This window comes from Staurois parvus, unplaced genomic scaffold (assembly GCF_062004578.1).
Source record: "Staurois parvus isolate SC_StPar_1 unplaced genomic scaffold, SC_StPar_1.0 ptg000410l, whole genome shotgun sequence".
NCBI classification, from domain to species: Eukaryota; Metazoa; Chordata; class Amphibia; order Anura; family Ranidae; genus Staurois; species Staurois parvus.
This window is the reverse complement of record NW_028318206.1, coordinates 706954-732519: the sequence shown is the minus strand read 5'-3', so window position 1 is coordinate 732519 and position 25566 is coordinate 706954. Positions and strand designations below refer to the sequence as shown.

General features: G+C 42.0%; 1 protein-coding gene across 1 annotated transcript in view; it reads right to left on the bottom strand.

Annotated features, from left to right (window-relative positions):
- LOC149455020 (astacin-like metalloendopeptidase) overlaps positions 1–19242 on the bottom strand; it is a 51555-nt gene extending 32313 nt beyond the window's left edge. Inside the window, exons 1-4 of the mRNA XM_089686743.1 lie at positions 19116–19242; positions 7343–7396; positions 4101–4241; positions 1472–1589 (exon numbers count right to left, since the gene is read on the bottom strand). Of these exons, the coding sequence (XP_089542869.1) occupies positions 1472–1589; positions 4101–4241; positions 7343–7396; positions 19116–19242 (440 nt within the window). The remainder of the gene's footprint in view (positions 1–1471; positions 1590–4100; positions 4242–7342; positions 7397–19115) is intronic.
- Between the last annotated feature and the right edge of the window lie 6324 nt (positions 19243–25566).

The window sequence follows — 25566 nt, the reverse complement described above, 5'->3', positions numbered from 1 at the left end:
GCCAACCAGCATAAAGAGTGCTTTAACAAGGGGGGCATATAAGGCTTCCACTGCCAACCAACATAAAGAGTGCTTTAACAAGGGGGGCATATAAGGCTTCCACTGCCAACAAACATAAAGAGTGCTTTATCAAGGGGGGCATATAAAGCTTCCACTGCCAACCAACATAAAGAGTTCTTTAACAAGGGGGGCATATAAAGCTTCCACTGCCAACCAACATAAAGAGTTCTTTAACAAGGGGGGCATATAAAGCTTCCACTGCCAACAAACATAAAGAGTGCTTTAACAAGGGGGCATATAAAGCTTCCACTGCCAACAAACATAAATAGTGCTTTAACAAGGGGGGCATATAAAGCTTCCACTGACCACCAATGTAAAGAGGCCGTTAACTAGGAGGAATAAAAGGCTTCCACTGCCAACCAACATAAAGAGTGCTTTAACAAGGGGGGCATATAAAGCTTCCACTGCCAACCAACATAAAAAGTTCTTTAACAAGGGGGAATATAAGGCTTCCACTGCCAACCAACATAAAGAGTTCTTTAACAAGGGGGGCATATAAGGCTTCCACTGACAACCAACATAAAGTGTGCTTTAACAAGCGGGGCACATAGGGCTTCCACTGCCAACCGACATAAAGAGTGCTTTAACAAGGGGGGCACATAAGGCTTCCACTGCCAACCAACATAAAGAGTGCTTTAACAAGGGGGGCACATAAGGCTTCCACCGCCAACCAACATAAAGAGTTCTTTAAGAAGGGGGGCATATAAAGCTTCCACTGCCAACCAACATAAAGAGTTCTTTAACAAGGGGGAATATAAAGCTTCCTTTGCCAACCAACATAAAGAGTGCTTTAACAAGGGGGGCATTTAAGGCTTCCACCACCAACCAACATAAAGAGTGCATTAACTAGGATGTCATATAATGCTTCCACCAATCTAAAGAGGTGTTTATAAAGCTGGCCATAGATGGATCAAAATGCGTCAAAAACCAGACACATTTTGATCCATCTATGGCCATTCCCATCGAACGAGAATGTTGGAACCTTTTTGTAAATCAACAGCTGCAGTCAGTCGGCTGCAGCCACTGATCAGTGTATTCTGATCAAAATACAATGGTACAGCGAGGAGGATTCCTCTACCCACCTCATTTTTGTGGATGGGGAAATTAATTCATTTTGTTTCATTCAACTGAACGAAACAAAAAGAATAATCTATGGGCAGCTTAAGGCTTCCACTGAACATCAATGTTTAGGGAGTTATAAAAGACAGCCAGGACCAACAATTTAAAGATGTCTCTTATTGCAGAGTGGGGGGTAAAAGCCTGCTACTGTCCACCAATGCAAAATGCTGTGTGCCACAGATAAAATTTACCCTCGATCCATAAGGGGCCCCAAAAAACTCTGCAATGGGACAATGTGATTGGTAGTTACTCCCTTATTCTTCTGGAAGTGCAACATATACTACACACTTACCCATCTACTGACTGGATCTGGATATAATCAGTCTCTGTTTTGCGCTCCACAAACCGAATGCAGGTTAGAGAGGTGTATTCCTGAATGGCAGAATAGATGATTGCAGAATCAGTGGATGCTAAAAGGAAAATAAAAATACATACTGAATGTAGGTTTTAAAATTGTGTGTGGCTTTAAAGGATTGCAGTTGGAAGCCTCACTTATCAAGGCCATAGACGGGTCGTTTTAATCACGCCGTTAGTGGGGCCAGCCCATCGGCTGTTTTTTGCGGATCTCCTCATTTATTTTTATCGTTCATGCTGGAAAATCCACAAAAAACTGTCATTTTTCATGGACATGGGTGGCAGCATTGACAACGGGGCCGACCACTTTTTCGTTTATTGGCCGAAAATTTGTCTGATAAACGGCCCGTCTATGGCCTGCCTTATAGTGTGTGCTAGAAGTACCACAATCTAATATATATGGCATTAATTAAACAAAGCTGTAGGATTTCAAAATAATTACTGTCAAAAGGAGCCATGTGATATTATCTGCAGCCTTGGGCTATTTTTGGTGAGCTCAGCCCTTTATTATCTCTTAATCTCCTCTGTCTTGTCAGCTTGAGATGCCCTAATGCAGGGGGGTCAAACTGGCAGCCCTCCAGCTGTTGCAAAACTACAAGTCCTATCATGCCCCTACCTTTGGGAGTCATGCTTGCAACTGTCAATCTTGCAATGCCTCATGGGACTTGTAGTTTGGCAACAGCTGGAGGGCTGCCAGTTTAACACCCGTGCCCTAATGGTATAAAGTCACTCTCACTGATTAAAGTGTATGTAAAACCTAAATTTCAGTCAGCCAAAGACCACAAGTTGCAGGAAAGAAATTTGCTCGATTCCCCCATCCACACAGTCAGTGATGATGGGGGAATTTTTCCCGTGGAGCCACTGTGTCCTCCCGGCAGGGAGGGGGGAACCATTCCGCACTGGCAGAATACAGTGATTACTGCTCTAATAGCCACTAGCAATAAAGACATGTAAAATCCGACAGGCTGGTTGTACCCAAGTTGATCAATCGATCAACTTGGGTACATTCAACTTGCCCATACATGGTTCGAATCTCGGAAGCCCCTGCTGAACCTTTCTGAGATTTAAACCTATGGATAGCTTTATTTTTTTAAGCTTGCCATAGACGGATCGAAATTTGGCCAGTTCAGCTGGAACCAGTTGGTTGTACTGAAATCGATCTATCAATTGACTTTAGCACAACCAGTCTGTCGGGTTTTTTTTTTTTATGCCATCATTGCCTGTGGCTATAGCTGCCAGCAGCGATCACTGTATTCCGATGGCGGGGAAACCTCCCACTGTCAGAATACAATAGCACAGTGGGAGGGATTCACCCATCAACAATGACTGATTGATCAATTTTGTAGAGTTGAAGGAAAGAAAATATCATAGCCTATGGCCAGCCTTAGCTTTGAATAAATTAGAGGTAAATCTCTGGCCATACACTATTAGGTTCTTATCAGCACAAGACTTGACAAATGTCGTACGAAGGTACTTAAAAAAAAAAAAAATAGCTTTTAACATGAGTGAATAAAGTGAACGAGAACCACATTCACTGTTAGAAATTTGTTTGTTCACGAAAATGTTTCCATCTTGCTCCAATGTAGTTTCACTGCAATTGAAAATGGATTTGACCACACTAAACATAATAAAAACAAATGTTCTCAAAATGTAGATTTTCTAACATAATTCTACTTTGCATGGCTGTACCCGTAAGCCAGCAATCATTTCATGGTTTTGGGGTTACTTAAAGTGTGTCTACAATCAAAACTTTTTTTTTTGGAAAGTGAAGGGAATTGTTAAAGCCTGCCTGGTTACCTTTGCAGTTTGTATCCACACAGAGGAAATTTGTCTTTACTTCTTGCCCCAGAAACACAACATGAAGGAAGAGAAAATCTCTCCAAAATGAAGGGAAATCTCCTCTTAGGTATCACATGAATAGGTATCCCCAATGAAAGATTATCCCTTTATTCCTGCTCTAGTGACAGCTGTGTAAAGTGTATTGTTCAGAGAAAAAAAAAAGTTGATCTTGTCAGAAATTCAGAACTGTCCTGTGTCCTTTGCACCCCTCCTGTGTTATCCCAATGAGCCCTCCCAGTTCCTTTCTTGCTCTACATAGTGATGCTTTTTCAACATAGTAACTGTTTGTTTAGGTCTGGGGCTATAAAGGAAGATTTACTTATCTGTTCCGTTGCTCCTCCACACTGCTAGACTGATCCCTGCAGCATCTTCTCCCTTATGCTTCATCGCTCTAAGGTTCTGATGCCATCAAGGCCAATGCAGGGTCCATAGCCCTGCATTGAACATGATGACTCCAAGGGACAGTCCACCATCAAACCATGCGGTGCATTGTCTGCTAGAAGAGCAGAGGGCTAGATAAGCAAAATGTTTTTACTCCCCTATACTTAAATGAGCAGCCAACCCTTGTAGTGAAGGCGCAGCCCCACTGCAAGGGGGAATTTTCTGGTTTCCTGGAGTTGTCCTTTAACTTTTTATAGTTCTTAAAACTTTTGTATGGGATCTGTTCTCTTCCATATATTTTACAATAAGATGGTAATGTTTCATAGTGAGTGTTGAAGGCAGCTTACTGTAGTCAGCAGACAGGGTGTAGGGAACAGTGACGATTCCAGAGCTGGATTTTGGCCAGAAGCAAGTCTGTCCCAGACAAGTCAGAGCACTACGACTGAGTTTTACAGCGATATCTCCATGATGCATCAGCTTCTTACTACCTGCAGGTTACAAAGATATCTTATTGTTCATGTCTTTAAACAAACTGCAGATGCAACAAGATTATCAGGATCTGAGTGCCAAGTATGACAAAAATGCAGCCTGCAGTATCTGTATCAAGAGGAGAACAGAAAACACATGCTCACTTGCTCATTTCGAGTTTAATGTGTCAAAGACACAATTATCTAGATAATTGCTTTCTTTATAGTGGCAGCGCAGGACACATGAAAAAGCGCACCAATTTGTGTCAGAGAGTTACCAATACTAACGTATAGGATACTAAACAGAGAAAGTGAGTGTCAGAACAAAACACAAAACAAAGATAGCATAAACCAAGTGTGACTAACCTGTATGAAGGGAAGAACAGAAAACATATGCTGCTCACTTGCTCATTCTGAGTTTAAAGTAGAGCTATAGGCAAAACTTTTTCTTTCATTTTGGATAGAGCATGGAAGGGTTATAATCCCTGTCAATTTTTTTTTCACCTCCTGTGTCTTATTTCCAGGATTTCCTTTCCCTTCATGTCCCATAGCCAAACAGAAAGCCAGCACAAATGACTGCAAATTGAGGGAATCCCCAGGTCACCAGAACTAGTGATCCCATTGGAAGATTTCCCCTCTATTACTTTTCTGGGGACAATTCAAAACTTCAGGTTTTCTTTTACTGTCACTTTCAATTATAATGGTAAACAGGACACATAGAAAGGGTGAATCTCCTTAATTGGAGCACAAGCAGCAATTAAAACTGACAGGGGTTCTAATCCCTCTCCCATCTATCCAAAACTAAAAAAAAAAAAGGTTTTGCCTTTAGTTATACTTTAATGTGAGCTTGTTGGTTGTTAGTCTCCTGAATTCACACTACAAATCATTAGAGCACCTTCTAGCTGCCGCCTAGTAAAAGCAATACTGGGAGGTTTATTCCTTTACTTGCTACACAGACATGTCTGTATACAGAGAGATGAGATATAATGGGTGCAGGCCAGTTTGCCCAATGAGGGGGTACACATTCTCCCTCATTGGACATACAATATGCCTAAAGCAAGCCAATTCAGGATTTTGTGAACTACACAAAAAAATAGAGCTTGGATGTCTTCATGTGTCACTGTTCCTTCCTCTTGCCAAGGTGCTAATACCATGGTGATGCCCAGCATAGCTGTAACCTATTAATGCCTCTCCTTGTCATTCACTGCTCCAAATGCTATCATTACCTTCACAAATTCAAAGATTTCCATTACTTATAGCTCTGCTCTTGCCAGAAATCAATGGCACTCTTGTCAAGTCTATTTTATCCAAAGTGTCTATTTTGACACACATTGAGCCATTTTTACACATTTACACTGCAGCAGATCATGGACTTATCTTCTCATTGCCTCTTCCCTGCTTTTACAGGTACAGCGTATATTGTATCTGTATCTTCTTCATTGTCCCACTGAAAGGGAATGTATAGTGGCTTTGTATATAGGGGTTATTTATTGTGGTCAAGACTAAAATATATAGCAGACTGATGACGTAAGCTATGTCTAGGCAAGGTCACGTGGCTGGAACACAAGGATTGCATTCATGATAGAAGTTGGAGGTTTTTTGAAAAACATATTGTGACATGTGAGAAATATATTGTAAAATTACTGGATTTTTGTTGCATACACTGAATCCACCAATGCAGGGGGTTATAATTGTGGACACTGACACCAATGCCAAAGGGTTATTATGTGTTCACTGAGACCAATGCAGGGGGTTATTGTTGCAGTCACTGATACCAATGTTTGGGGTTTAAATTGCATCCACTGACACCAATGCTGGGGGTTATAGTTCCAGCCATTGACAGTTTGACACCAATGCTGGGGGTTGTTTTTGCATCCCCTGATCAATATTGAGGATTATTATTGCGGCCACTGACACCAATGTTGGTGGTAGCTATTGCAGCCACTGATCTCAATGCTGGGGGTTATTATTGTAATCACTGATACCAATGCTTGGAGTTATTTTTGCAGACACTGAAATGAATACTGGGAGTTAATATTGCATCCACTGACACCAATGCTAAAGGTTATCATTGTGGCCACTGATACCAATGCAGGGGTTATTATTAAATTCACTGACACCAATACTAGAGGTTATTATTGCGGTCACCGACACCAACGATGAGAGTTATTATTATGGCCACTGGTGCCCAGCGGTGGACTGACCATTTGGAAACTTGGGCACTGCCCGAGGGCCCAGGGTCAGTAGGGGGCCCCATGAGATGCCCCTGGTACCTTTTTCATAGGCCATTTTGAGTTTGGGCAAGGACACAGGGGCCCCATGATCCCCTATTGCCCAGGGGCCCCATGAGTTGTCTGTCCACCCCTGCTGCCAATGATGGGGCCTATTTTTGGTTAGTCAAAAAGTTAGGTTTAAGTTAAAAACCATGACATGCGGGGCTGTGTTTCTTTAAATGTATTTTCTGTGCTGTAAATCCCATACCAAATATTAGCAGTTGAGATGCCAACACCTAACATGCCAAATCATATGATTTCCCTGTTACACTTTACTGTAATTTCTAAAAATTATAAAATTGTCCTTTTGACATCCTGCTCTGTGAATGTGCAAAGGGGTTTTTCCCTACAAGTGAGGCACTGTGTATAAGTGTGTCAAAAACACTACAATTCCAACGATTGCAAAGAAAAGTCTAAGAACTGTTAAAAGAACTGCTATCTTCTGGCTTCAAAATCTTTTGAGCTGCTGATCTAGAACAATTTTGCAGCTTAGGAGTTCTGAGATTGCTTGCTGCTTACTTATTTCAGATCGGTGACTCAAAAAGTACTCATAAAATATTAAAATTAGATGAACCTGACAGCCAGCCAGCTACCATTGTCAGTTGAGATGGAAGGCCACATTCATTTCATGATAGGTTCCTTCAATGAGCAACCAAAAACCCTTAATGTGACCCAAAAAGGGATCTGGACAGTAGTTAGTTTGAATAGCTTAGAACAGCTGCATATTTCCAGGGAAATGCTTGTGACACAATTTTCCAGTTACTACTGGCTTTCTGGACTTTTAAACACATTGGCATGGCTAGGATTTCTTAGGGTCAGCCATTGTATGAGACCTGTACTGGACCGTACCTTTGTTTAGCTTAGCAATGATACTGGTGACATCTTCCTCGCTGTCTTCAGCTCCTGTAAAACATATAAATAGACTAAGCAGATATCCATACAAGAGAAATACTTTTGTCTATGATATAACCTATAACAAAGCCACCCTAGGAAAATCCCACCACTGAAAGATCCCAAGTCAACATTCATAACCACTTTGAATCAAAGGAGACACTCCAAAAATGGTCTTTTGTTGGGTAACACCAAACTCCTGTAAAGTCTTTTCTAAACTTTTGAGATATCAGTGGGGGTTACTTTTTTAATTAAACGGACTGTCCACTTAAAGTGGTAGTAAACTCTTTTTATTATATTTTTACTTTCAGGTAAGGTTATAATAAAGCTTACCTGTACGTAAAATGAATATCTCCTAAATGTGCGCCATTAAGAAGATATTCACTCTTTCAGAGAGCCAGCGCATGTGCTCTGAAGGAATGGCATATCCGTGCCATTCCTTCAGACCACTGTGCCGTGGCCCAGGACTCCCACGCATGGGAGTAACATCATCACGGCTCGGCCATTCAGACAGCCAGGGCTCTTGACCCCGGAAGGAAGACCGGGTGAAGATGGAAGCCTCTGTAGCGGTGACAGTGCGTCGCTGGAAGGCTTTGTGTTAAGGTAACTCCTTCAAATCTCAGCTGGTTCAGCAGGGACTGGCAGAGATTCGATCCATGTATGAGTAGGCTGATTGTACCAACATGTCGGATGTATATGACCTGCCTTAGAAAAGATTGTCCGATGCATTTGTTAAATTAGGTGAAGTTCTGTTCACTTCGATCATCCAACTATGTGCTAGCAAAATGTATTTTTTTGTATTGTCCCTGTTACCTTATGGTGTAATAAAAGTATACACAGATTTGTTCATTTCCAGTAAAAACTTTCTTTAAAAAAAATAAATAAATAAAATTACTAAATTTGACAAAGCTTGGAAAGCCTGGTCCGACTGGTTCAGAACTGTAACCTAAGATATTATTATGCTTAACCTTTTTTTGGATTCTCTAAAATTATTATTTTGTGGAACTAGCAGGACTGTCAGGAATTATTCAATATTTCCTTTTTTCTCTTTGTTAAACTTTACCACAGCACCTATACTGTGATATTGTCTAGCTTTTCACTGTCCTGTTTTTGTTTTGTTTTTTTTGTTGTAACTATATTTGTAAAACCAAATAAAAATGTATTATGGAAAAAAAAAGCAAAGGTTCCCCTCATTCACTAACATACATATTGCATGGCAAACACTCTCTATTGCTTTAGTAAATTAGCTTCATTGTGTCCTGATCCACACATTTTCAGCTGGATTCTGAGACGATATCCCATAGCTAGGGTTAGCCTTAGTTACTACTATTTTGGGGGCAGAATTACACATATGAAGTAGGCTATCACAGTACATTAAAGGGATTGTAAACCCTCACATATATTTAGCGAAGTGACTGGCCTCAGGTGATACACAGAGATGAAACAAATTCTTCTACTTACGTTGTACCTGTTTATCTGAAGCCTTCTCTTCTCTACATCCCGTCAAAATCCAGAATATATACAGCTTGCCTGAGCTTTCAGAAAACAAGGGGCAGAGAGCTGAAGTTACACTCTGCAGAACTCAGTGAGGAGAACTCTGTGAGCTGATTGGAGGGAAGGGACACACCCACCTCCACACAGCTCACAGAAACAGAGCTGAGGTTGTCAATCTCTTGGAGGTCCCTCCCATTTTTCTCCTGGCACCAGGAAAGTTTGTCAGAAGTGATTCATGCTGATAGCAGAGGAACGAAGCAGCAGACAGAAATGACACTTAGAGCTCTGGATTGAGCTGAGAGCTGATTGGAGGGAAGGGACACACCCCCTTCAAAAAGCACATAAGAACAGAGCTGAGGCTGTCAATCACAGGCTGAATGCTGTTGGTCCCTCCCTTATCAACGTTTTCTTTTGGTGTCAGGAAAACTTATCAGAGGTAACTCATGCAGATAGCAGAGGAAAGAAGCAGCAGACAGAAATGGCACTTGCTTTGTTCATATGTCATGTCTGAGGTTTACAACCACTTTAAGGGATACAGCTGTCATGTGGCACTGTAAAGGGTAGCATATAAAAGGGGTTCTATGATTAGCTGGATGCTGGCACCAAAGCACAAATCCCTGCCCCTATCCTGTGCTTTCTAGAACACTAAACCTCTTGCTGAAGCTATACCCCCCACCATGTTGTACCCCACTCCATGTCAAAGACCTGCACATGACATTCCCAACTGCTAAACTTTATATTCCCAAAGGAAGGACTGTCCACACATAATAAAGGTTGCTACACTTTACTGGTGGTAGTAGGAAAATGGGACAAACAGTTACATCACATTGACATAGATTATGGAGTCACTTGACAGTATATTGTCAATCACATTTAGTGGATAGTCCACAGCAGTCAAGTGTGAAAGCATATGCAGTACTTTAAGCAGCCATCTTCCCTCATTTTCTCTCTCTCCTTAGGAGCACCACAGTGTTGGGGCTCATCTCCGTTTATACTATTTATGCAGCATTCTTCTCAATTCAGAGATTCACAAGGTAAAGCATCCTGCTTTGTCAGCTATAGTTATAATATACCAGTTTCTCCTTTCAAGTCCCACTCCATAGCTCTACCTATCTGGGTATGCTCCCTGCAGTCACTCTCCAGATCCCAGAGTCATTAGTACTCACTCAGAAGGCTTTGATTTGCCCATTAAGCTTTAGACATCCAGCTAACGACTCTCCTTTAGTTATTCCGAAGACAGGATTGCTGCAGTTGTTCCTTCTGAACTCTTCTGTACAACTCTCCTGGAACTTCTGACCTGAGCAAGGCCTTGGCTGTGCTGACTACATCTACATACACGTGTGGGGTACTTGGCTCCCATGCCCCATCTGCCCTAAGGCTCCTCTCCACCTGGCTTATATATGGGCCCCAACGTTTGTGGCAATCTAGCCAACTGTACCTGTTTACAGTCAGACTTGTGAGGTCCAAGCACACTGTTTCTTTCAATGGAGGATGGGTGATGAGAGGCTCTTACTGACTCTACCAACTATGATGGAACATTAGGTTGGCCTGATCCAAATATCGCTATCTTCTGTCTAATCAGCAACTACTACTCACACACCCTAGATTGGAGATCATGCAAAATAGGGTATATGGGGGTCATAGCAGACACTTTTTAAAATTTTCAGACAAGGAAAGGGGAGGTGATCCCTTTATTGGTGTTGCTGTGCCCATTCCTGCAGGGACTCGGCAAGTGTAATAAATTTAGAGGTGGCGTGATAACAGTGAGGTCTGATGAACCACAAACTGTGTGGAGAGGATGGGGGGGGGGGGCTAGAACTGAACACTATGCCACCTTAATTTTCTCCAAAATGCAAAAGGCGTTAACAAAAATTGTAAAATTTCATCTCAAGCCTGTGGTAGGCAGCCAGAGAAGGTGACTTAGTCCAGAGTAAACCGCATTTGACATATTTGGTGTCTAACAAATCTTAATTTCTTTCTATAAAATGACATTATGATTGTCGGATTGGGAAACCTTGTGAGATGGAAATATAGAGGCATTTAGGATAATTGGCATTAAGGGTACGTCTGCTGGGAATTATAAAATACTCCAGCACACCTATCAACACACCGCTCGGTCTCTTTGAGTTTAATTAGATCTGGACAACAAAAAGCTATAGCAATTGGTAGCCTCAGCTCGCTGATGTTAAAACTAGTAAGGATATTGCAAGTCAGTTTTTCTGAAGGCCAGTGTCTCTTACATCAGATTGGAGTTACTCTGCAAGTGAATTGGACTGTGCATTGAACCAAAAACCTGGTGAATCGTGATTAAATATCTATGACGTTTACTGTTGTTTTACACTGCATCCAAATTTGAAATTGTGCGATTGCGACTTCACTTAAAGTCACATGATTTCAAAGCTGCATATCAGTGTGACTTCAGGTGCAACCTGGCAGACAACTGTGTGACTTCAAGCACAGATGTCTATGTAAGTTGCACCTGATATTGCAAAAAATAGTTTGGTTACCTTTGCAGCACTGCAAAATCTTCAAAGTTGGAGCAAAGTGAACGGTTCCATTGCGGACAATAGGGTGTGACTTCTCATGCGATTTGAAACTGTCATATCGCATGACAAGACGCACCAATGTGAAGCAAGGCTTAACCTCTGTTATTTCACCGCTGCTTATGCCTGTTTAGTTAATTTTTTCTGGTACTATTTTGTGCAGCATTTTCCTTTCTTTACATTAAAATGAAACTTACCACCATTAAGCTGAATCTCTGAGCGTTCTAAAATACCAATTAAAGACCTTTGTCTCTCTGAAGGAGCTACAGTGCTGTAAAGCCTTGTACACACAATGAGAATATTGGACGAAAAAAAAACACTTTCAAAGCCGATCATATCAACTCATGCAAAAATACCTGCAGGGACAAACACGAAAATTTTTGTCATAAGATAAAAGAATAAACAATTTTCGTGTAACTGTTATAGTATTTATATGAAAAAAATCGAGTGACCAAGATCGCGCATGCTTGGAAACGAAAGAATACATTACATTGCAATACAATACAATTCATGAAATCACTTCCAACCTTGTGTTCCATCTTACAAGAATTTTCATAACTTTAGTAACCTATTCATTTTCAATATAGGAGCAGCATGCAAATAAAAATAAAAAAAATGGACGATCATTCATCTGGTATGCTCATCGTGTGTACTAGGCTGTTACATTCCTCTCTGTGTGTGGCAGCGAGTGTGCAATCAAAGTCAGAACTATATCAGCGAATGTTGTGAATGGAGAGTTATAATTAAAACACTTGGTGGTGGCAACTGTGTTGTTAAGGGATTAACTGCTCAGTCTCCTGCCACAGTGACAGCCTAAGCTGGTGCTTAGATTGTTGTCTCAGAGCTGAAAACTCTCTGCCCAGAGTGAGGCTGAGTGTATAAAATGTCACATTCTGACATTTGGCAGCAGTGTGATCTGAAAGTATAATCACAGGTGGGATCAACACGTTTGTCTGTTAACCTGCACCTCTAAAATATGACAACATCTCTGGTCAGAAAGGTGGGGTAGGTCCCCAGTCACCCTGGTGCGACTTGTCATGTGACTTGATAGTTTCAAATTGCATAACAAGTTGCACCCTATTGTCCGCAATGGAAGCGGTCATATGAAAGTGTTTCATGCACTACTAAGTTCAGGTGCGACTTGCATAGACATTTGTGCTTGAAGTTTGAAATCGTAAATTTCAAGTGAAGTTGCACGATTTCAAAGTTGGATTTGGTGGGACTGAACACTAAACTTGTTAGGCAGGAAGAAGTTTATTACCAGGTGACTAGCCATTATATGAGAACCTGTGCCACCAATTAGCAATTAACTCATCTCTGTGAAAACAAATAGACGCTCAGGGAACAGCAGTAAAACGGGTGTAAATCTAAATCCTGGTACTGACCATCTTGGTTGTCTGTTGCAAGTGAAATCTGTAAAAAAGAATGCAATAATTTATTTATTATAGGATTAAATAATTTTTGACTGCATTTTAAATTTAGGACATTTTTCCTACAAATACAGTGAAGGAAATAAGTATTTGATCCCCTGCTGATTTTGAATGTTTGCCCAATCACAAAGAAATGATCAGTCTAAAAATCGAATGGTAGGTGTATTGTAACACTGAGAGACAGAATAGCAACACAAAATTCAAAAGAAATGCATGTCTAACAAATTATGCACTGATTTGCATGTTCATGAGGGAATTAAGTATTTGATCCCCTATCATTCAGCAGGATTTCTGGCTACCAGGCGTCTTTTTACCTGTATAAAAGACACCTGTCCACAGGAGCAATCAAACAATCAGATTCCAAACTCTCCACCATGGCAAAGACAAAAGAGCTGTCCAAGGATGTCAGAGACAAGATTGTAGACCTACACAAGGCTGGACCGGGCTACCAAACTATCACCAAGCAGCTTGGTGAGAAGGTGACAACAGTTAGTGCAATCCTTCGCAAATGGAAGAAACGCAAAACAACTGTCAGTCTCCCTAGATCTGGTGCACCATGCAAGATCTCACCTCGTGGAGTGTCAATGATGATGAAAACAGTGAGGAATCATCACAGAACTACACGTGAGGATCTTGTCAATGATCTCCAGGCAGCTGGGACCGCAGTCACCAAGAAAACAATTGGTAACACACTACGCCAACAAGGATTGAAATCCTGCAGTGCCCGCAAGGTCCCTCTGCTCAACAAAGCACATGTCCAGGCCCATCTAAAGTTTTCCACTGAACATCTGAATGATGCAGAGGAGGACTGGTTGAAAGTGGTGTGGTCAGATGAGACCAAAATCGAGCTGTTTGGCATCAACTCAACTCGCCGTGTTTGGAGGAGGAGGAATGCTGCCTATGACCCCAAGAACACCATCCCAACTGTCAAACATGGTGGTGGAAACATTCTGCTTTGGGGGTGTTTTTCTGCTAAGGCGACAGGACAACTGCACCGCATGAAAGGGACAATGGACGGGGCAATGTACCATCAAATCTTGGGTGTGAACCTTCTTCCCTCAGCCAGGGCATTGAAAATGGGTCGTGGATGGGTATTCCAGCATGACAATGACGCAAAACACACGGCCAAGGCAACAAAGGAGTGGCTCAAGAAGAAGCACATTAAGGTCCTGGAGTGGCCTAGCCAGTTTCCAGACCTTAATCCGATTGGAAATCTGCGGAGGGAGCTGAAAGTTTGCGTTGCCAAACGTCAGCCACCAAGTGGCAGGAGTGGGCCAAAATCCCTGCTGAGATGTGTGCAAACCTGGTGGCCAACTACAGGAAACGTCTGACCTCTGTGATTGCCAACAAGGGATTTACCACCAAGAACTAAGTCATGTTTTGTGAAGGGGATCAAATACTTATTTCCCTCATGAACATGCAATTCAGTGCATCATTTGTTAGACATGCATTTCTTTAGAATTTTGTGTTGCTATTCGGTCTCTGTGTTACAATACACCTACCATTCAATTTTTAGACTGATAATTTCTTTGTGAGTGGGCAAACATTCAAAATCAGCAGGGGATCAAATACTTATTTCCTTCACTGTAGATACATTTCGGTGACCTCATTTACGAACAATAACATATCAATTAAGCTCATTGAAATGGGTTTAGCCACTTGCCCTCCAGAGGATTTACACCTCGGTCACATTGGGTGCAATTTGGCATGCAATTTGCATGCCATACAATTTGCAAATTGGATGCCAAGTCGCGCCCTATTGTCCGCAATTGGAGCGGTCATATCAGTGCGGTTCTGACTTGGTCAGAGCCGCACCAATTTCTAAAGTAGTGCATGTACTACTTTTGGTGTGATTTGCATAGACATCTGTGTTAGATGTCTTGGAAATCGGCAGTTTACCCGACTTTGAAATCGTGCAACTTCACTGTAAGTCGTACGATTTCAAAGTCAGGTTTGATGTGACCAGGGTGTTACCCCCCTTCCTGACCAGACCATTTTTTGCAATATGGCGCTGCATTACTTTGACAATTGCGCAGTCATGCAACACTGCACCTAAATGAAATGTATGTCCTTTTTATCCCACAAATAGAGCTTTCTATATCTGATTGCCTGTACATTTTTTATTTTATTTGCTTTATAAACAAAACAAGACCAACAATTTTGAGAAAAAAAACAATATTTTTGACTTTTTGCTATTAAACATGTCCAGTAAAAAAATTTAAAAAATCAAATTTAATAATGAATTTAAGCCAAAATGTATGTATTCTGCTCCATGTCTTCCCAATACATGTAAATTACAATACAAAAATCCCAATACATGTAAATTAGTTGGTTTATGTGAAAGTTATAGCGTTTACAAATGGCGGTATATATATACTAGAATTTTGGGGGGGGTTTACTAGTAATGGCAGCGATCAGTGACTTATAGCGGGACACTGGGGGGGAACTGACTTGGTGTCACTGACATCCCCAGTGACACCAATACAGTGATCAGTGCTAATAAAAAGCACTGACACTGTACTAATGGCACTGGGCAGGAAGGGGTTAACATGTGGGGCGAGCAAAGGGTTAACTGTGTGCAGTTTCACTGTGGGCTGTGTAAGTGCTTTACACCGTAAGCACACTGCTTTGTATGGCGGTGCTATGCATAGCCATACAAAGCAGTGTGCAGGAGCTGACAGGGAAGAGATCTGTGTTGTTTATACACTGGTCTCTCCCCCGTCGGAGATACTCGGCGATCATTGGATGGCGGTTGAGAAATCACTGGCCAAGACCTGGAGATTGACAGCTGAAGGCCGCAAATGGCAGCGCGCGTAGCCCCCTACCCGGAACTGCGAAATCATGTATATATGCATGATTTCTGCTATAGGGTGGCACAGAAGCGGTTAAAGGTACATTGCAGTCAAATTCAAATTGTTGCATGGAACTACACGCGGGGATTACTTGCCAAGAGATTTTAGAAGTATGGAAAATCTGTCAGTACCCCAGATCACCCTGGCAATCTGGTGTTGTGAGAAACCCATTCCTTTGACTGTGCAAATTCTAGAATTCCAGGAAGCATTATTAGAGTGCTCACCAGCAGGAGGAAGGAGGTCCTGATTCCTCTATATAGATTTGTAGTCAGACCTCATTTACATAGTTACATAGTTAGTCTGGCTGAAAAAAGACAAAAGTCCATCCAGTTCAACCAAAAAAAAAGTTATAATCCTACATCCACAGTTGATCCAGAGGAAGGCAAAAAACTCAGCAAAGCATGATCCAATTTGCTCCTGTATGGGAATAAATTCCTTGCTGATCCCTTGAGAGGCAATCGAATATTCCCTGGATCTACTTTACCTATAAATGTTAGTATCCAGTTATATTCTGTGTATCTAGGAAAGAATCCAGGACTTTTTTTAAAGCAATCCACTGAGCTGGCCAGAACCAACTCTTGAGGGAGTCTATTCCACATTTTCACAGCTCTCACTGTGAAGAAACCTTTCCGTGTTTGGAGATTAAATTTCTTTTCCTCCAGATGTAAAGAGTGTCCCCTTGTCCTCTGTGATGACCTCAGGGTGAATAACTCTACACCGAGTTCACTATATGAACCACTGATGTATTCATACATGGAGATCATATCCCCCTTATGTATTATACATGGAGATCATATCCCCCCTTATGTATTATACATGGAGATCATATCCCCCTTATGTATTATACATGGAGATCATATCCCCCTTATGTATTATACATGGAGATCATATCCCCCTTATGTATTATACATGGAGATCATATCCCCCTTATGTATTATACATGGAGATCATATCCCCCCTTATGTATTATACATGGGGATCATATCCCCCCTTATGTATTATACATGGTGATCATATCCCCCCTTATGTATTATACATGGTGATCATATCCCCCTTATATATTATACATGGAGATCATATCCCCCCTTATGTATTATACATGGAGATCATATCCCCCCTTATGTATTATACATGGAGATCATATCCCCCCTTATGTATTATACATGGAGATCATATCCCCCCTTATGTATTATACATGGAGAGCATATCCCCCCTTATATATTATACATGGGGATCATATCCCCCCTTATGTATTATACATGGAGATCATATCCCCCCTTATGTATTATACATGTTGATCATATCCCCCCTTATGTATTATACATGGAGATCATATCCCCCTTATATATTATACATGGAGATCATATCCCCCCTTATGTATTATACATGGAGATCATATCCCCCCTTATGTATTATACATGGCGATCATATCCCCCCTTATGTATTATACATGGCGATCATACCCCCCCTTATGTATTATACATGGAGATCATATCCCCCCTTATGTATTATACATGGAGATCATATCCCCCCTTATGTATTATACATGGAGATCATATCCCCCTTATGTATTATACATGGAGATCATATCCCCCCTTATGTATTATACATGGAGATCATATCCCCCCTTATGTATTATACATGGAGATCATATCCCCCTTATGTATTATACATGGAGATCATATCCCCCTTAATCTCCTCTTCTCAAGAGAGAATAAATTCAGTTCCTCTAATCTGTCCTCATAGCTGAGCTCCTCCATGCCTCTTATCAGTTTGGTTGCACTTCTCTGTACTTTCTCCAGTTCACCAATATTATTTTAGTGAATTAGTGCTCAAAACTGAACTGCATATTCCAGATGAGGTCTTACTAATGATTTGTACCGGGGGAAATGATATCTCTCTCTCTGGAGTCTATACATCTTCTAATACAAGAGAGGATTTTGCTCACTTTAGAAACTGCAGCTCTGCATTGCATGCCATTATTAAGCCTGTGATCTACCAGACCCCCCAGATCCTTCTCCACCATTGATTCCCCCAGTTGTACCCCCCCCCCCAGTATGTATAATGTGTATTCTTAGCCCCCAAGTGCAGAACCTTACATTTATCAACATGAAACCTCATTGGCCACATAGTTGCCCAATTAAACAGTGTATTGAGGTCAGCTTGTAAATTGGAGACATCCTGTAAGGACGTTATTCCACTGCACAGCTTGGTGTCATCTGCAAAGGCTGAAATGGTATTTTTAATCCCAGAATTTAGAATACTGTGTCTAATTCTGGAGACTTCACTTGCAAAAAGATATTGATAAAGATAGGACAAGTCCAGAGATGGGCAACAAAACTGGTGAAAGGTAGTGAGTCACTCAATAGTAAGTGGGTTCATACATGCTTGGGACCCCCCAGCCAAAAAAATTAGTCACAGTCCCAATTCAACGTAAGTCTAAAATGAAAAATACATAAGCAGAGGCTAGCCATAAACCCTATAGGAAAGTGATCCATTTATGCAGGTAGGTAAACGTGGAGACAAATCTCAACTTTACCTGGTGTATATAACTATAACTGGTGTATATTGCCTCACCTGGAGTGGTAGCAGCATTTGTACCAGGTATGAAATCATGAAGATGTATTTGCTGGCGTCCATGGAACTGAAACAAGGTTTTCCTACAGCCTCTGAAGTCTGCTTCACATTAACCTATTTCAGCTGTGAAACAGATTAGAACAAGACAAGAGTATAATAGGCACCAATCAGCGGGCTCCGTCAGGACATAGAAACGGAGAAAGATCTTCTTACACATGCACCATATTAGATTCCATCTTTTTCACCTTAAGGTGGAATCAATCTCAGCTAGACAAGGATTATTTTGTGACGTGGCTTGATGCAGGTGACCAGAGGCTTACAAGGAAACGGGAAAATGTGCAGTGACCCACAACAAACAGTTCTGTCACCAGTGAAGCCTGTAGGTCACCCATAGATGTAAGATGTTGCTCCCCAGACCTGTGTGGCCAGATCTCCAGGCATGCACGTTTGACTATATTCACCATTCTGTAAACAATTACAGTATAACCCAAGCCATCTTCTGCACTCTGCAGGACCAGGTTCATCTAGTGTATTCAGTGGTCAATGTGACTAGGCCAATGCCAAATCATAGTAGTGACCTGGTGTTCCCCGGATAATCAGCAGAATATCACTGCCTGCCCCATTTCCATTCCAACCCAGAAAAATCAAGGCTACCACCAGAATCCAACAAACTGTCCTGTCTTGTCATAAGGGATGGTGTACTGTACTACAGAATAATGTTCACCAATGATTCTTCAGTGACCTGGCAAGTCATACTGTTAAGGGCCTAGGCTCTCTCTGTGGCTGAGAGAATCCATGTGGAAGCAGGACACTGGGGTTTCCATAAACCATTCACCTGGTTCTAGAGACAAGCCCTGTTTGTGGGTCTGTTCCTGTTGGTTGAACAAGTCTGTTGACACTGTGTGATCTGTTCTTTGTAAAGGGTGCTGAGGCCCAAAATCCATATCTGATTTGGCACACATCTGCCGAACTGGAAGTACTGACCATCAACTTTTTTTACTCTTGACATATCAGAAAATGGATACTATCACTTTCTAGTCATCGTGGACTGCTTTATCATCTTTATGGTGGCAGTACTGACCAGCGACCAGACTGCCATCCAAATAGTGTGGATCACTTTGCATTTATTATGGCTAACCAAAGAAAATACATTTAGACCTGGAACCCTGTTTCCAAAGTAACTTCTTCATTAGTCATTAGGAAATCATATACTACCCTTACCACCCACAAGGCAATGGGTCATATGAGAGGTTCAGTGATATCTTCAAGCAACTGCTGGAGGGTTTAGCTCAGAAATGCAGGAAATGGGCCATTTACTTAGCAGAAGTGGTCTGTAAATACAACTATAAAGTACATTCCTGGATAGGCTCCTCAACCTACCATGTTATGTTTGGTCTTACTCTCAGGGGCCCACAGACCAATGGGCCACAGTTCCCACAGAAGAACTTGAACACACTCTGAAGTTCTGGATTCAAAAGCAGAGATAACACCTGTCTGAAGTCCAACCATCTATTTAAGACCTGAAAAGGGTGGAACAAAGAGAATTGAAAGCATCAGACTTTGACCCTTAACCTGGGGACAGAGTGTTAGTCCATCATAAAGGCACACATCAACAAGGAAAACTGCAAACACAATGGAAAGAAGTAATTGGAGTTGTCCTACAACAGCTTATTCCAGATGATCCAGTCTATGATATCCAGAGAAAAAGAAAGAAAAACCAAAACACCTACACTGTAAACTCTTCAGACTCAAATATAGGCCCATAAGGGGGAGTTCAAAAATGTGCCCAAGTTCATGAACCCCAAAAATCTCTGCCACCAGAGGTTTAATGTTGGCTGCCTTCTGCTCTTCCATTATTGCCTCCAAGAGCCCCAGGAAAAGCCAAGGAGTCTGACAATACTACACAGTCCAATGGCCACCTAGCTCAGGTCCATGATCCTGCTGTGCAGCTCTCTGAACCACCATCCACTGATGCTCTTGAAGATGCTTCAACTCTTGTCTAAGTAGATAGATCCGAGATTCAACCCCACAGGCGTTCCCAGAGGCATAATATTATGAGACCCAGTGCACAGTTTGCATAGGATGAATCTGAAAGATCTGCACACTTGCCAGTTACAGTTGGTTCAAGTAGAGGGTAGTGAAATGGAGTGCCTATTTACTCATCACGCTCAGATGCAGGCGAAAACATGTTTAATTCTTTTTCCCACAAATGCCTGGGTTCCTGGACTTGCTCATGGAAGATAAGTTTTTCTGCTTCCCTCTAACAACAGCTCAAAGGGTACACCCGATGAGGTAGCAGCAGCTGGGCAAGTGATCTGTAGCCAGGCACAAGGCCCCCTACAGCCAGACTTGGCATGCAGGCAGTTGGGTCAGTACTTAATATCACACAGCTTCCCTGGTAGACCCATCTACTGTGGGAAGACCCTCCCCAATTGCTGGCTTTGGGTTTGTTGTTTTATTTAGGGGATTTGAACTGGAATAGGGATAGGGGTGTACAGGATGCCCAAGGGTACTGATAAACTGAGGACAACTTCCTGGAACTATTTACAAGCCTTCTCTGCAGCACAGTCTTTGTTGGAGAGTTAGCCAGCGTCTCCTTAGTGTACCTCCCCAGACCCTAGATGAACTTCTCCTCTTCACCCAGCAATCTGGAGGTATCCCTGAGCAGGGGATCCAGTTCCTGAACAGTCACTGGTAGATAGCTAATCTGATTTCCCACCAGAGTGTTTCTTCCCCTATCCGCCCAGGGGGTGCAGGTGTACTCACTCAGATACTCTCCACTTTTGGGCTGGTGGCTGCTACCAGACCTATCAGCTGGGCCGCTCCTTCTCCACAATACAATGGTCCTCTCTCAGGGGGCCAGTGAGCTCTGAGCTTTCCTCCTTTTCAGATGCAGGCTTGCAGGCAAGTGCCATCCCACTGGGCCTCCTCACAGCCTCCTTCCTTCAGCCTCACATCTTCCACCCAAACTCTCCCTCCAACTCTCCTGCAACTGAGCAGGCTCCAACACTTAAGGGTGTCCAGCTCCTTGCCAACCTCTTGTTGGAAATTGGCTAGGACCCTTAGGAGTGCATCCAGCCACTCCTCAGATCCACCCACTGCTTCTAGGGGCTCCCTCCAGAGCCCTAACACAGGGGGAAATTAAAGAGGGGCTGACCTGCAGAGCCTTTCAGCCCTGACCACAATTTGACCCCTGTCTGGCTATCACACCTTGGCTTCTGTTTAGCACCTGTCTAACCCTTGGAGTCCAACTCCCCTTAGCTGAACATATGGATATTGTTATTGTCTGTTTTTCTGATGGAAATAATATCTCTCACTTCCTTTTACTGTGAAACATCAAGAAGGGAAAGAAAATGTCTCCTCATTGAAGCCGTTGACTCAGTAAAAACCTAACAGAGGTTCCAAAGCACCCCAGTAACCTCAAACAGCAGTCTTTATTGATAAGTTGTCCCCAAAGTAGAGATTTACAGTTTTCTGTCCTGATGGTTGTCTGAAGTATTACATATACCTAATATAATATGCAGCATTATAATATGCAATATCCAATATGGTAATGTCAGGCTCCCTATATATAGTAAATTGGTCAGCACTGTTCTAGATTAGCATTTATCTTTTTTCAAGTATGAACACAAACAGTTTCAATTAATATCACACACTTCATACTTCGGAGATAGAAGTGTACAGTACAGACTCAAGGAGTGATATGTATGAGCAGGGGCGTCCCTAGGGTTGGTGTCACCCTGTGTGTTAACACGTGGTGTCACCCCTCCAGAGGTGGGCGGTCCCTGTCATGTACACACAGCCTGGCTGGCTCTTCCCCTCCCTGTGTCCCCGTCGCACCCCCCCGGACCGGTGTTGCAAGATCAGGTAACCCCGTATAGGTTGCAAGCTGACGATCCCCGCAAGATGGATTAGATCTGCAGATTGGGGAGCATAATGAATCAGACTCGGATCCATTATGCTCTCCAATCCACAGATCCAATCCATCTTGCAGGGATCGTGGGCTTGCTTTAAAATTTTGGTGTCACCCCATGCAATAGGTGTCACCCAGTGCAGCGCACACCCCCCCTGCACCCACCTAGGGACGCCACTGTGTATGAGATATAAGATACAGGTATTGGGTGTAGCAGGATAATTGAAATCCCAGGAACAAACATGCATTGCTCCAGGCAGCAGATAAGTCACAGGGAGGAACAATGACCATGGCATGCTTGTATCAAACTACCGATCTGCTTTTTAAGAATAATACATCCATCCATTCTCCTAGCTCTACAATAAGCCACAAATGGACACAATGTGCAGTACAATTCCTATTACAGAGCTTTCAAAGACAAAGGAAATAGTCCATTTATCCATTTGACTTCTCAGCCTTTCAGATTTTATAGCCAGTCAAGTTTTATTTTTAAACCAACAAAATGCCTAAAGGAACATGCAAATATATGAAGCAGATGGGACAGCATATGCCCATCCCAATTTAAAGCTGAAATCTCCACCTTAGGTTCACAGGCAAAACCAATGCTCCGAGATGGAAATCTCTCCAGAATGAGAAATCCTTCAAGACTTGGTCTGCTTTCTTGGGCTCTGAAATACCAAGGGACGAACTTATAGAACATATGTCAGCTTTCAAATACACAACACTGAGAAACTGGAATGGCGTACATATTGGTGGTGGTTCAGGTTTTGGTATAGAGGGACTAAGGGAACCTGATTTTGGACTCAATGGAGCTCGCTGATGTAATGTGTTGTCTAGGTTGTTAACTGTTGAAACTTAAAGCGTCATAAAACCCACATTATTAAAAACTATTTATAAATGATGTATTACATGCTGTTCATACTAATTCACTACGGGAATTGTTTTCTGTATTCTGCAAAAAAAAAAACCTGATTAATCCTGCTGTTCTCTATCTCCCTCTTTTGATTATGTCCCCAATGCAGTTAGGGATTTTGCAGATTAGTGTTGGCAGCTACTGCACATGCTCAGTTTTCAGGGAGTTTATATGCTGAGCATTTTTCCCCGATCACATCTGAGCAGCCCATGGGACTATAGAATCAGACATGTGGGTGTATACAAACTGGTAAATGCCAGCCCACTCCCTCCTTTTTTCTTTATGCCCACTAACCAGCTAAAGATAAAGGGGACAGGCAATTACATCTTGATTGATGGAGGCTTCATCCCTCCATTATTATTCTAACCACAAGCTAGAGGGCCGTGACACAGCCCGTGACTGGCAGAAATCCAACCACACCATGTTATTGCCAAAAATAATAAGGATTTCATTTTAAATATAGGTATGATTTAGAACAGTTTATTGATACTTGGTTACTCTGTTTTTTTGTTTTTATTTTTTTTAACCATGACCAGTAGCAGAGGACTAGAAGCTCCTCCTACCACTGTTTTCCTGCAGACAGGCTGGGAAAGAGCTGAGTCATGTGACATCTGTATAGCAATTAGGAAAATGGTGCTTAGATTTTTTTTTTTTATTAAAATAATTACAGTGCCATCATCCACATACAGAAAGAGAAGCGAAAGAGGGGCTGCCACATCTCAGTAAAGGCGCCTTAGACATCTTAGGATGAACCCACATACATGCATCTTTAGAGCACCCTCAGGCACCATCTGCCAATGAGCCCTTAAAGCACCCTCTTGCTGTAGGTTGCTAAACCAGTTCCCACATTGAGGCCTACAGTGAAAGTTTTCAGTGATGGTGGGTGTGAAACCCCAGTAACCAACCAACCAACCCTCCAGTTCACTACATTTCACAGGTTTCTCACTAAAGTCGTCCTTGGAGCCATGTTGAAAATTACATTTTACATAGTTGCATGAGACCTCCCTGACTCCTGTGGTTCCAGACCTAGTTTGCATGAGGTCCCATGAAACTCTTGTGGCTCGTAAGATATGAGGCCCTGCTTACTTGATGCATTCACCCAAGGAAACTTTTCCTACCACCACCATGAAAGGGGATCCTCCTCTGATAGGCCACCACTCATATCCAATCAATTTCATTATCCACACTCCCCAAATCTGTATTAGAAATGTATCACCTCCTTTACCCTGAAGAAGCAAATTTAATATACAGGGACGCATTGAGAAGAAGTCTCCTCCCTCTGCAAATATTGTCCGGAAAGTTGAAAGATAATTGAAAATGTGTTCTTAATATGCAGATGTAATCCAGAGACATACTATAACAGGGGATGTATTACCATGATTGAAAACAATCCCATCACACTATTCGTCTCAGAGATTTATTGCACAACATTCGGGCTAAGGGCTTGCAGACATGTAATTGTTTTTTTTTTTCTTTTTTTTTTTTTTCTCAATCCCTCCCACCACCTCCCCCCACCCTATCCCCATCTCCCTTCCCTACCTTTTCTCTGCATCTTCTTATAATAGCAAGTAAAGTAAAGTTCTCTTTATTCTTTCCTATACTTCATGTATAATTTGGCTTTTTCCCAATTCTCCCATTTCCCATAGTAGACCTCCATCTTATCTTTTTGAATATGGCAGAGTTTTTCCATCTTTCTGATCTGCTCCACTCTTTCTATCCAGTCCTCCTCCCTCGGCACCTCCATTTTCCACCAGAACTTGGGTATCAGACCTTTTGCAGCGTTTAGATAGTACCATATCCCTGATTTTTTATATTTATTCACTGTTATATCCATATTGTGCAAAATACATACTTCTGGATCTAGCCCTATGTCTATTTCAGTTATCCTTCCTATCAAATGGGTTATTGTCTTCCAACAGACATGTAATTGTTGACCATACCTCCCAACCGTTCTTCATTTGGTGGATCTGTCCTTTTGAAAGCAAATCCCTCTGCCCCACTTTCCTTCTTAGTTGTCAGGAAATATAGACCTCTAGAAAAATGTATTATTTAAAAGTATATGTGTAGCCAAAACTATTTTTTGTATAGAGGAAATGATTATGACCGTTGTGAAGATTTTAAGGCTGTCTGTCCCTGCTAGGTAGATTTTTTTACTTAGAAAAAACCTAATCCAGTCTTTGTGGTTAACGTGTAAGATGGCCTCAGCCACACCCGCTTGTGGCCTCCTGGCAGAGAGTGTGGTTTGTGGAGTGGTGTAAGGCTCAGGCCATCTTACACATGTTATTCACATAGACTGGATTGGGTTGAGCTGCGTTTTTTTTCTAAGTATGCTGCACACTACTGGATGGTGATATTTTCAGCCTGCACCTCAATCCTGAGTACCAGCTGGATTATACACATTCTCCTTCTTTGCTTAGAGCAGCACTACAAGTATTAGCAGGTCACATGCAAGGTAGATTT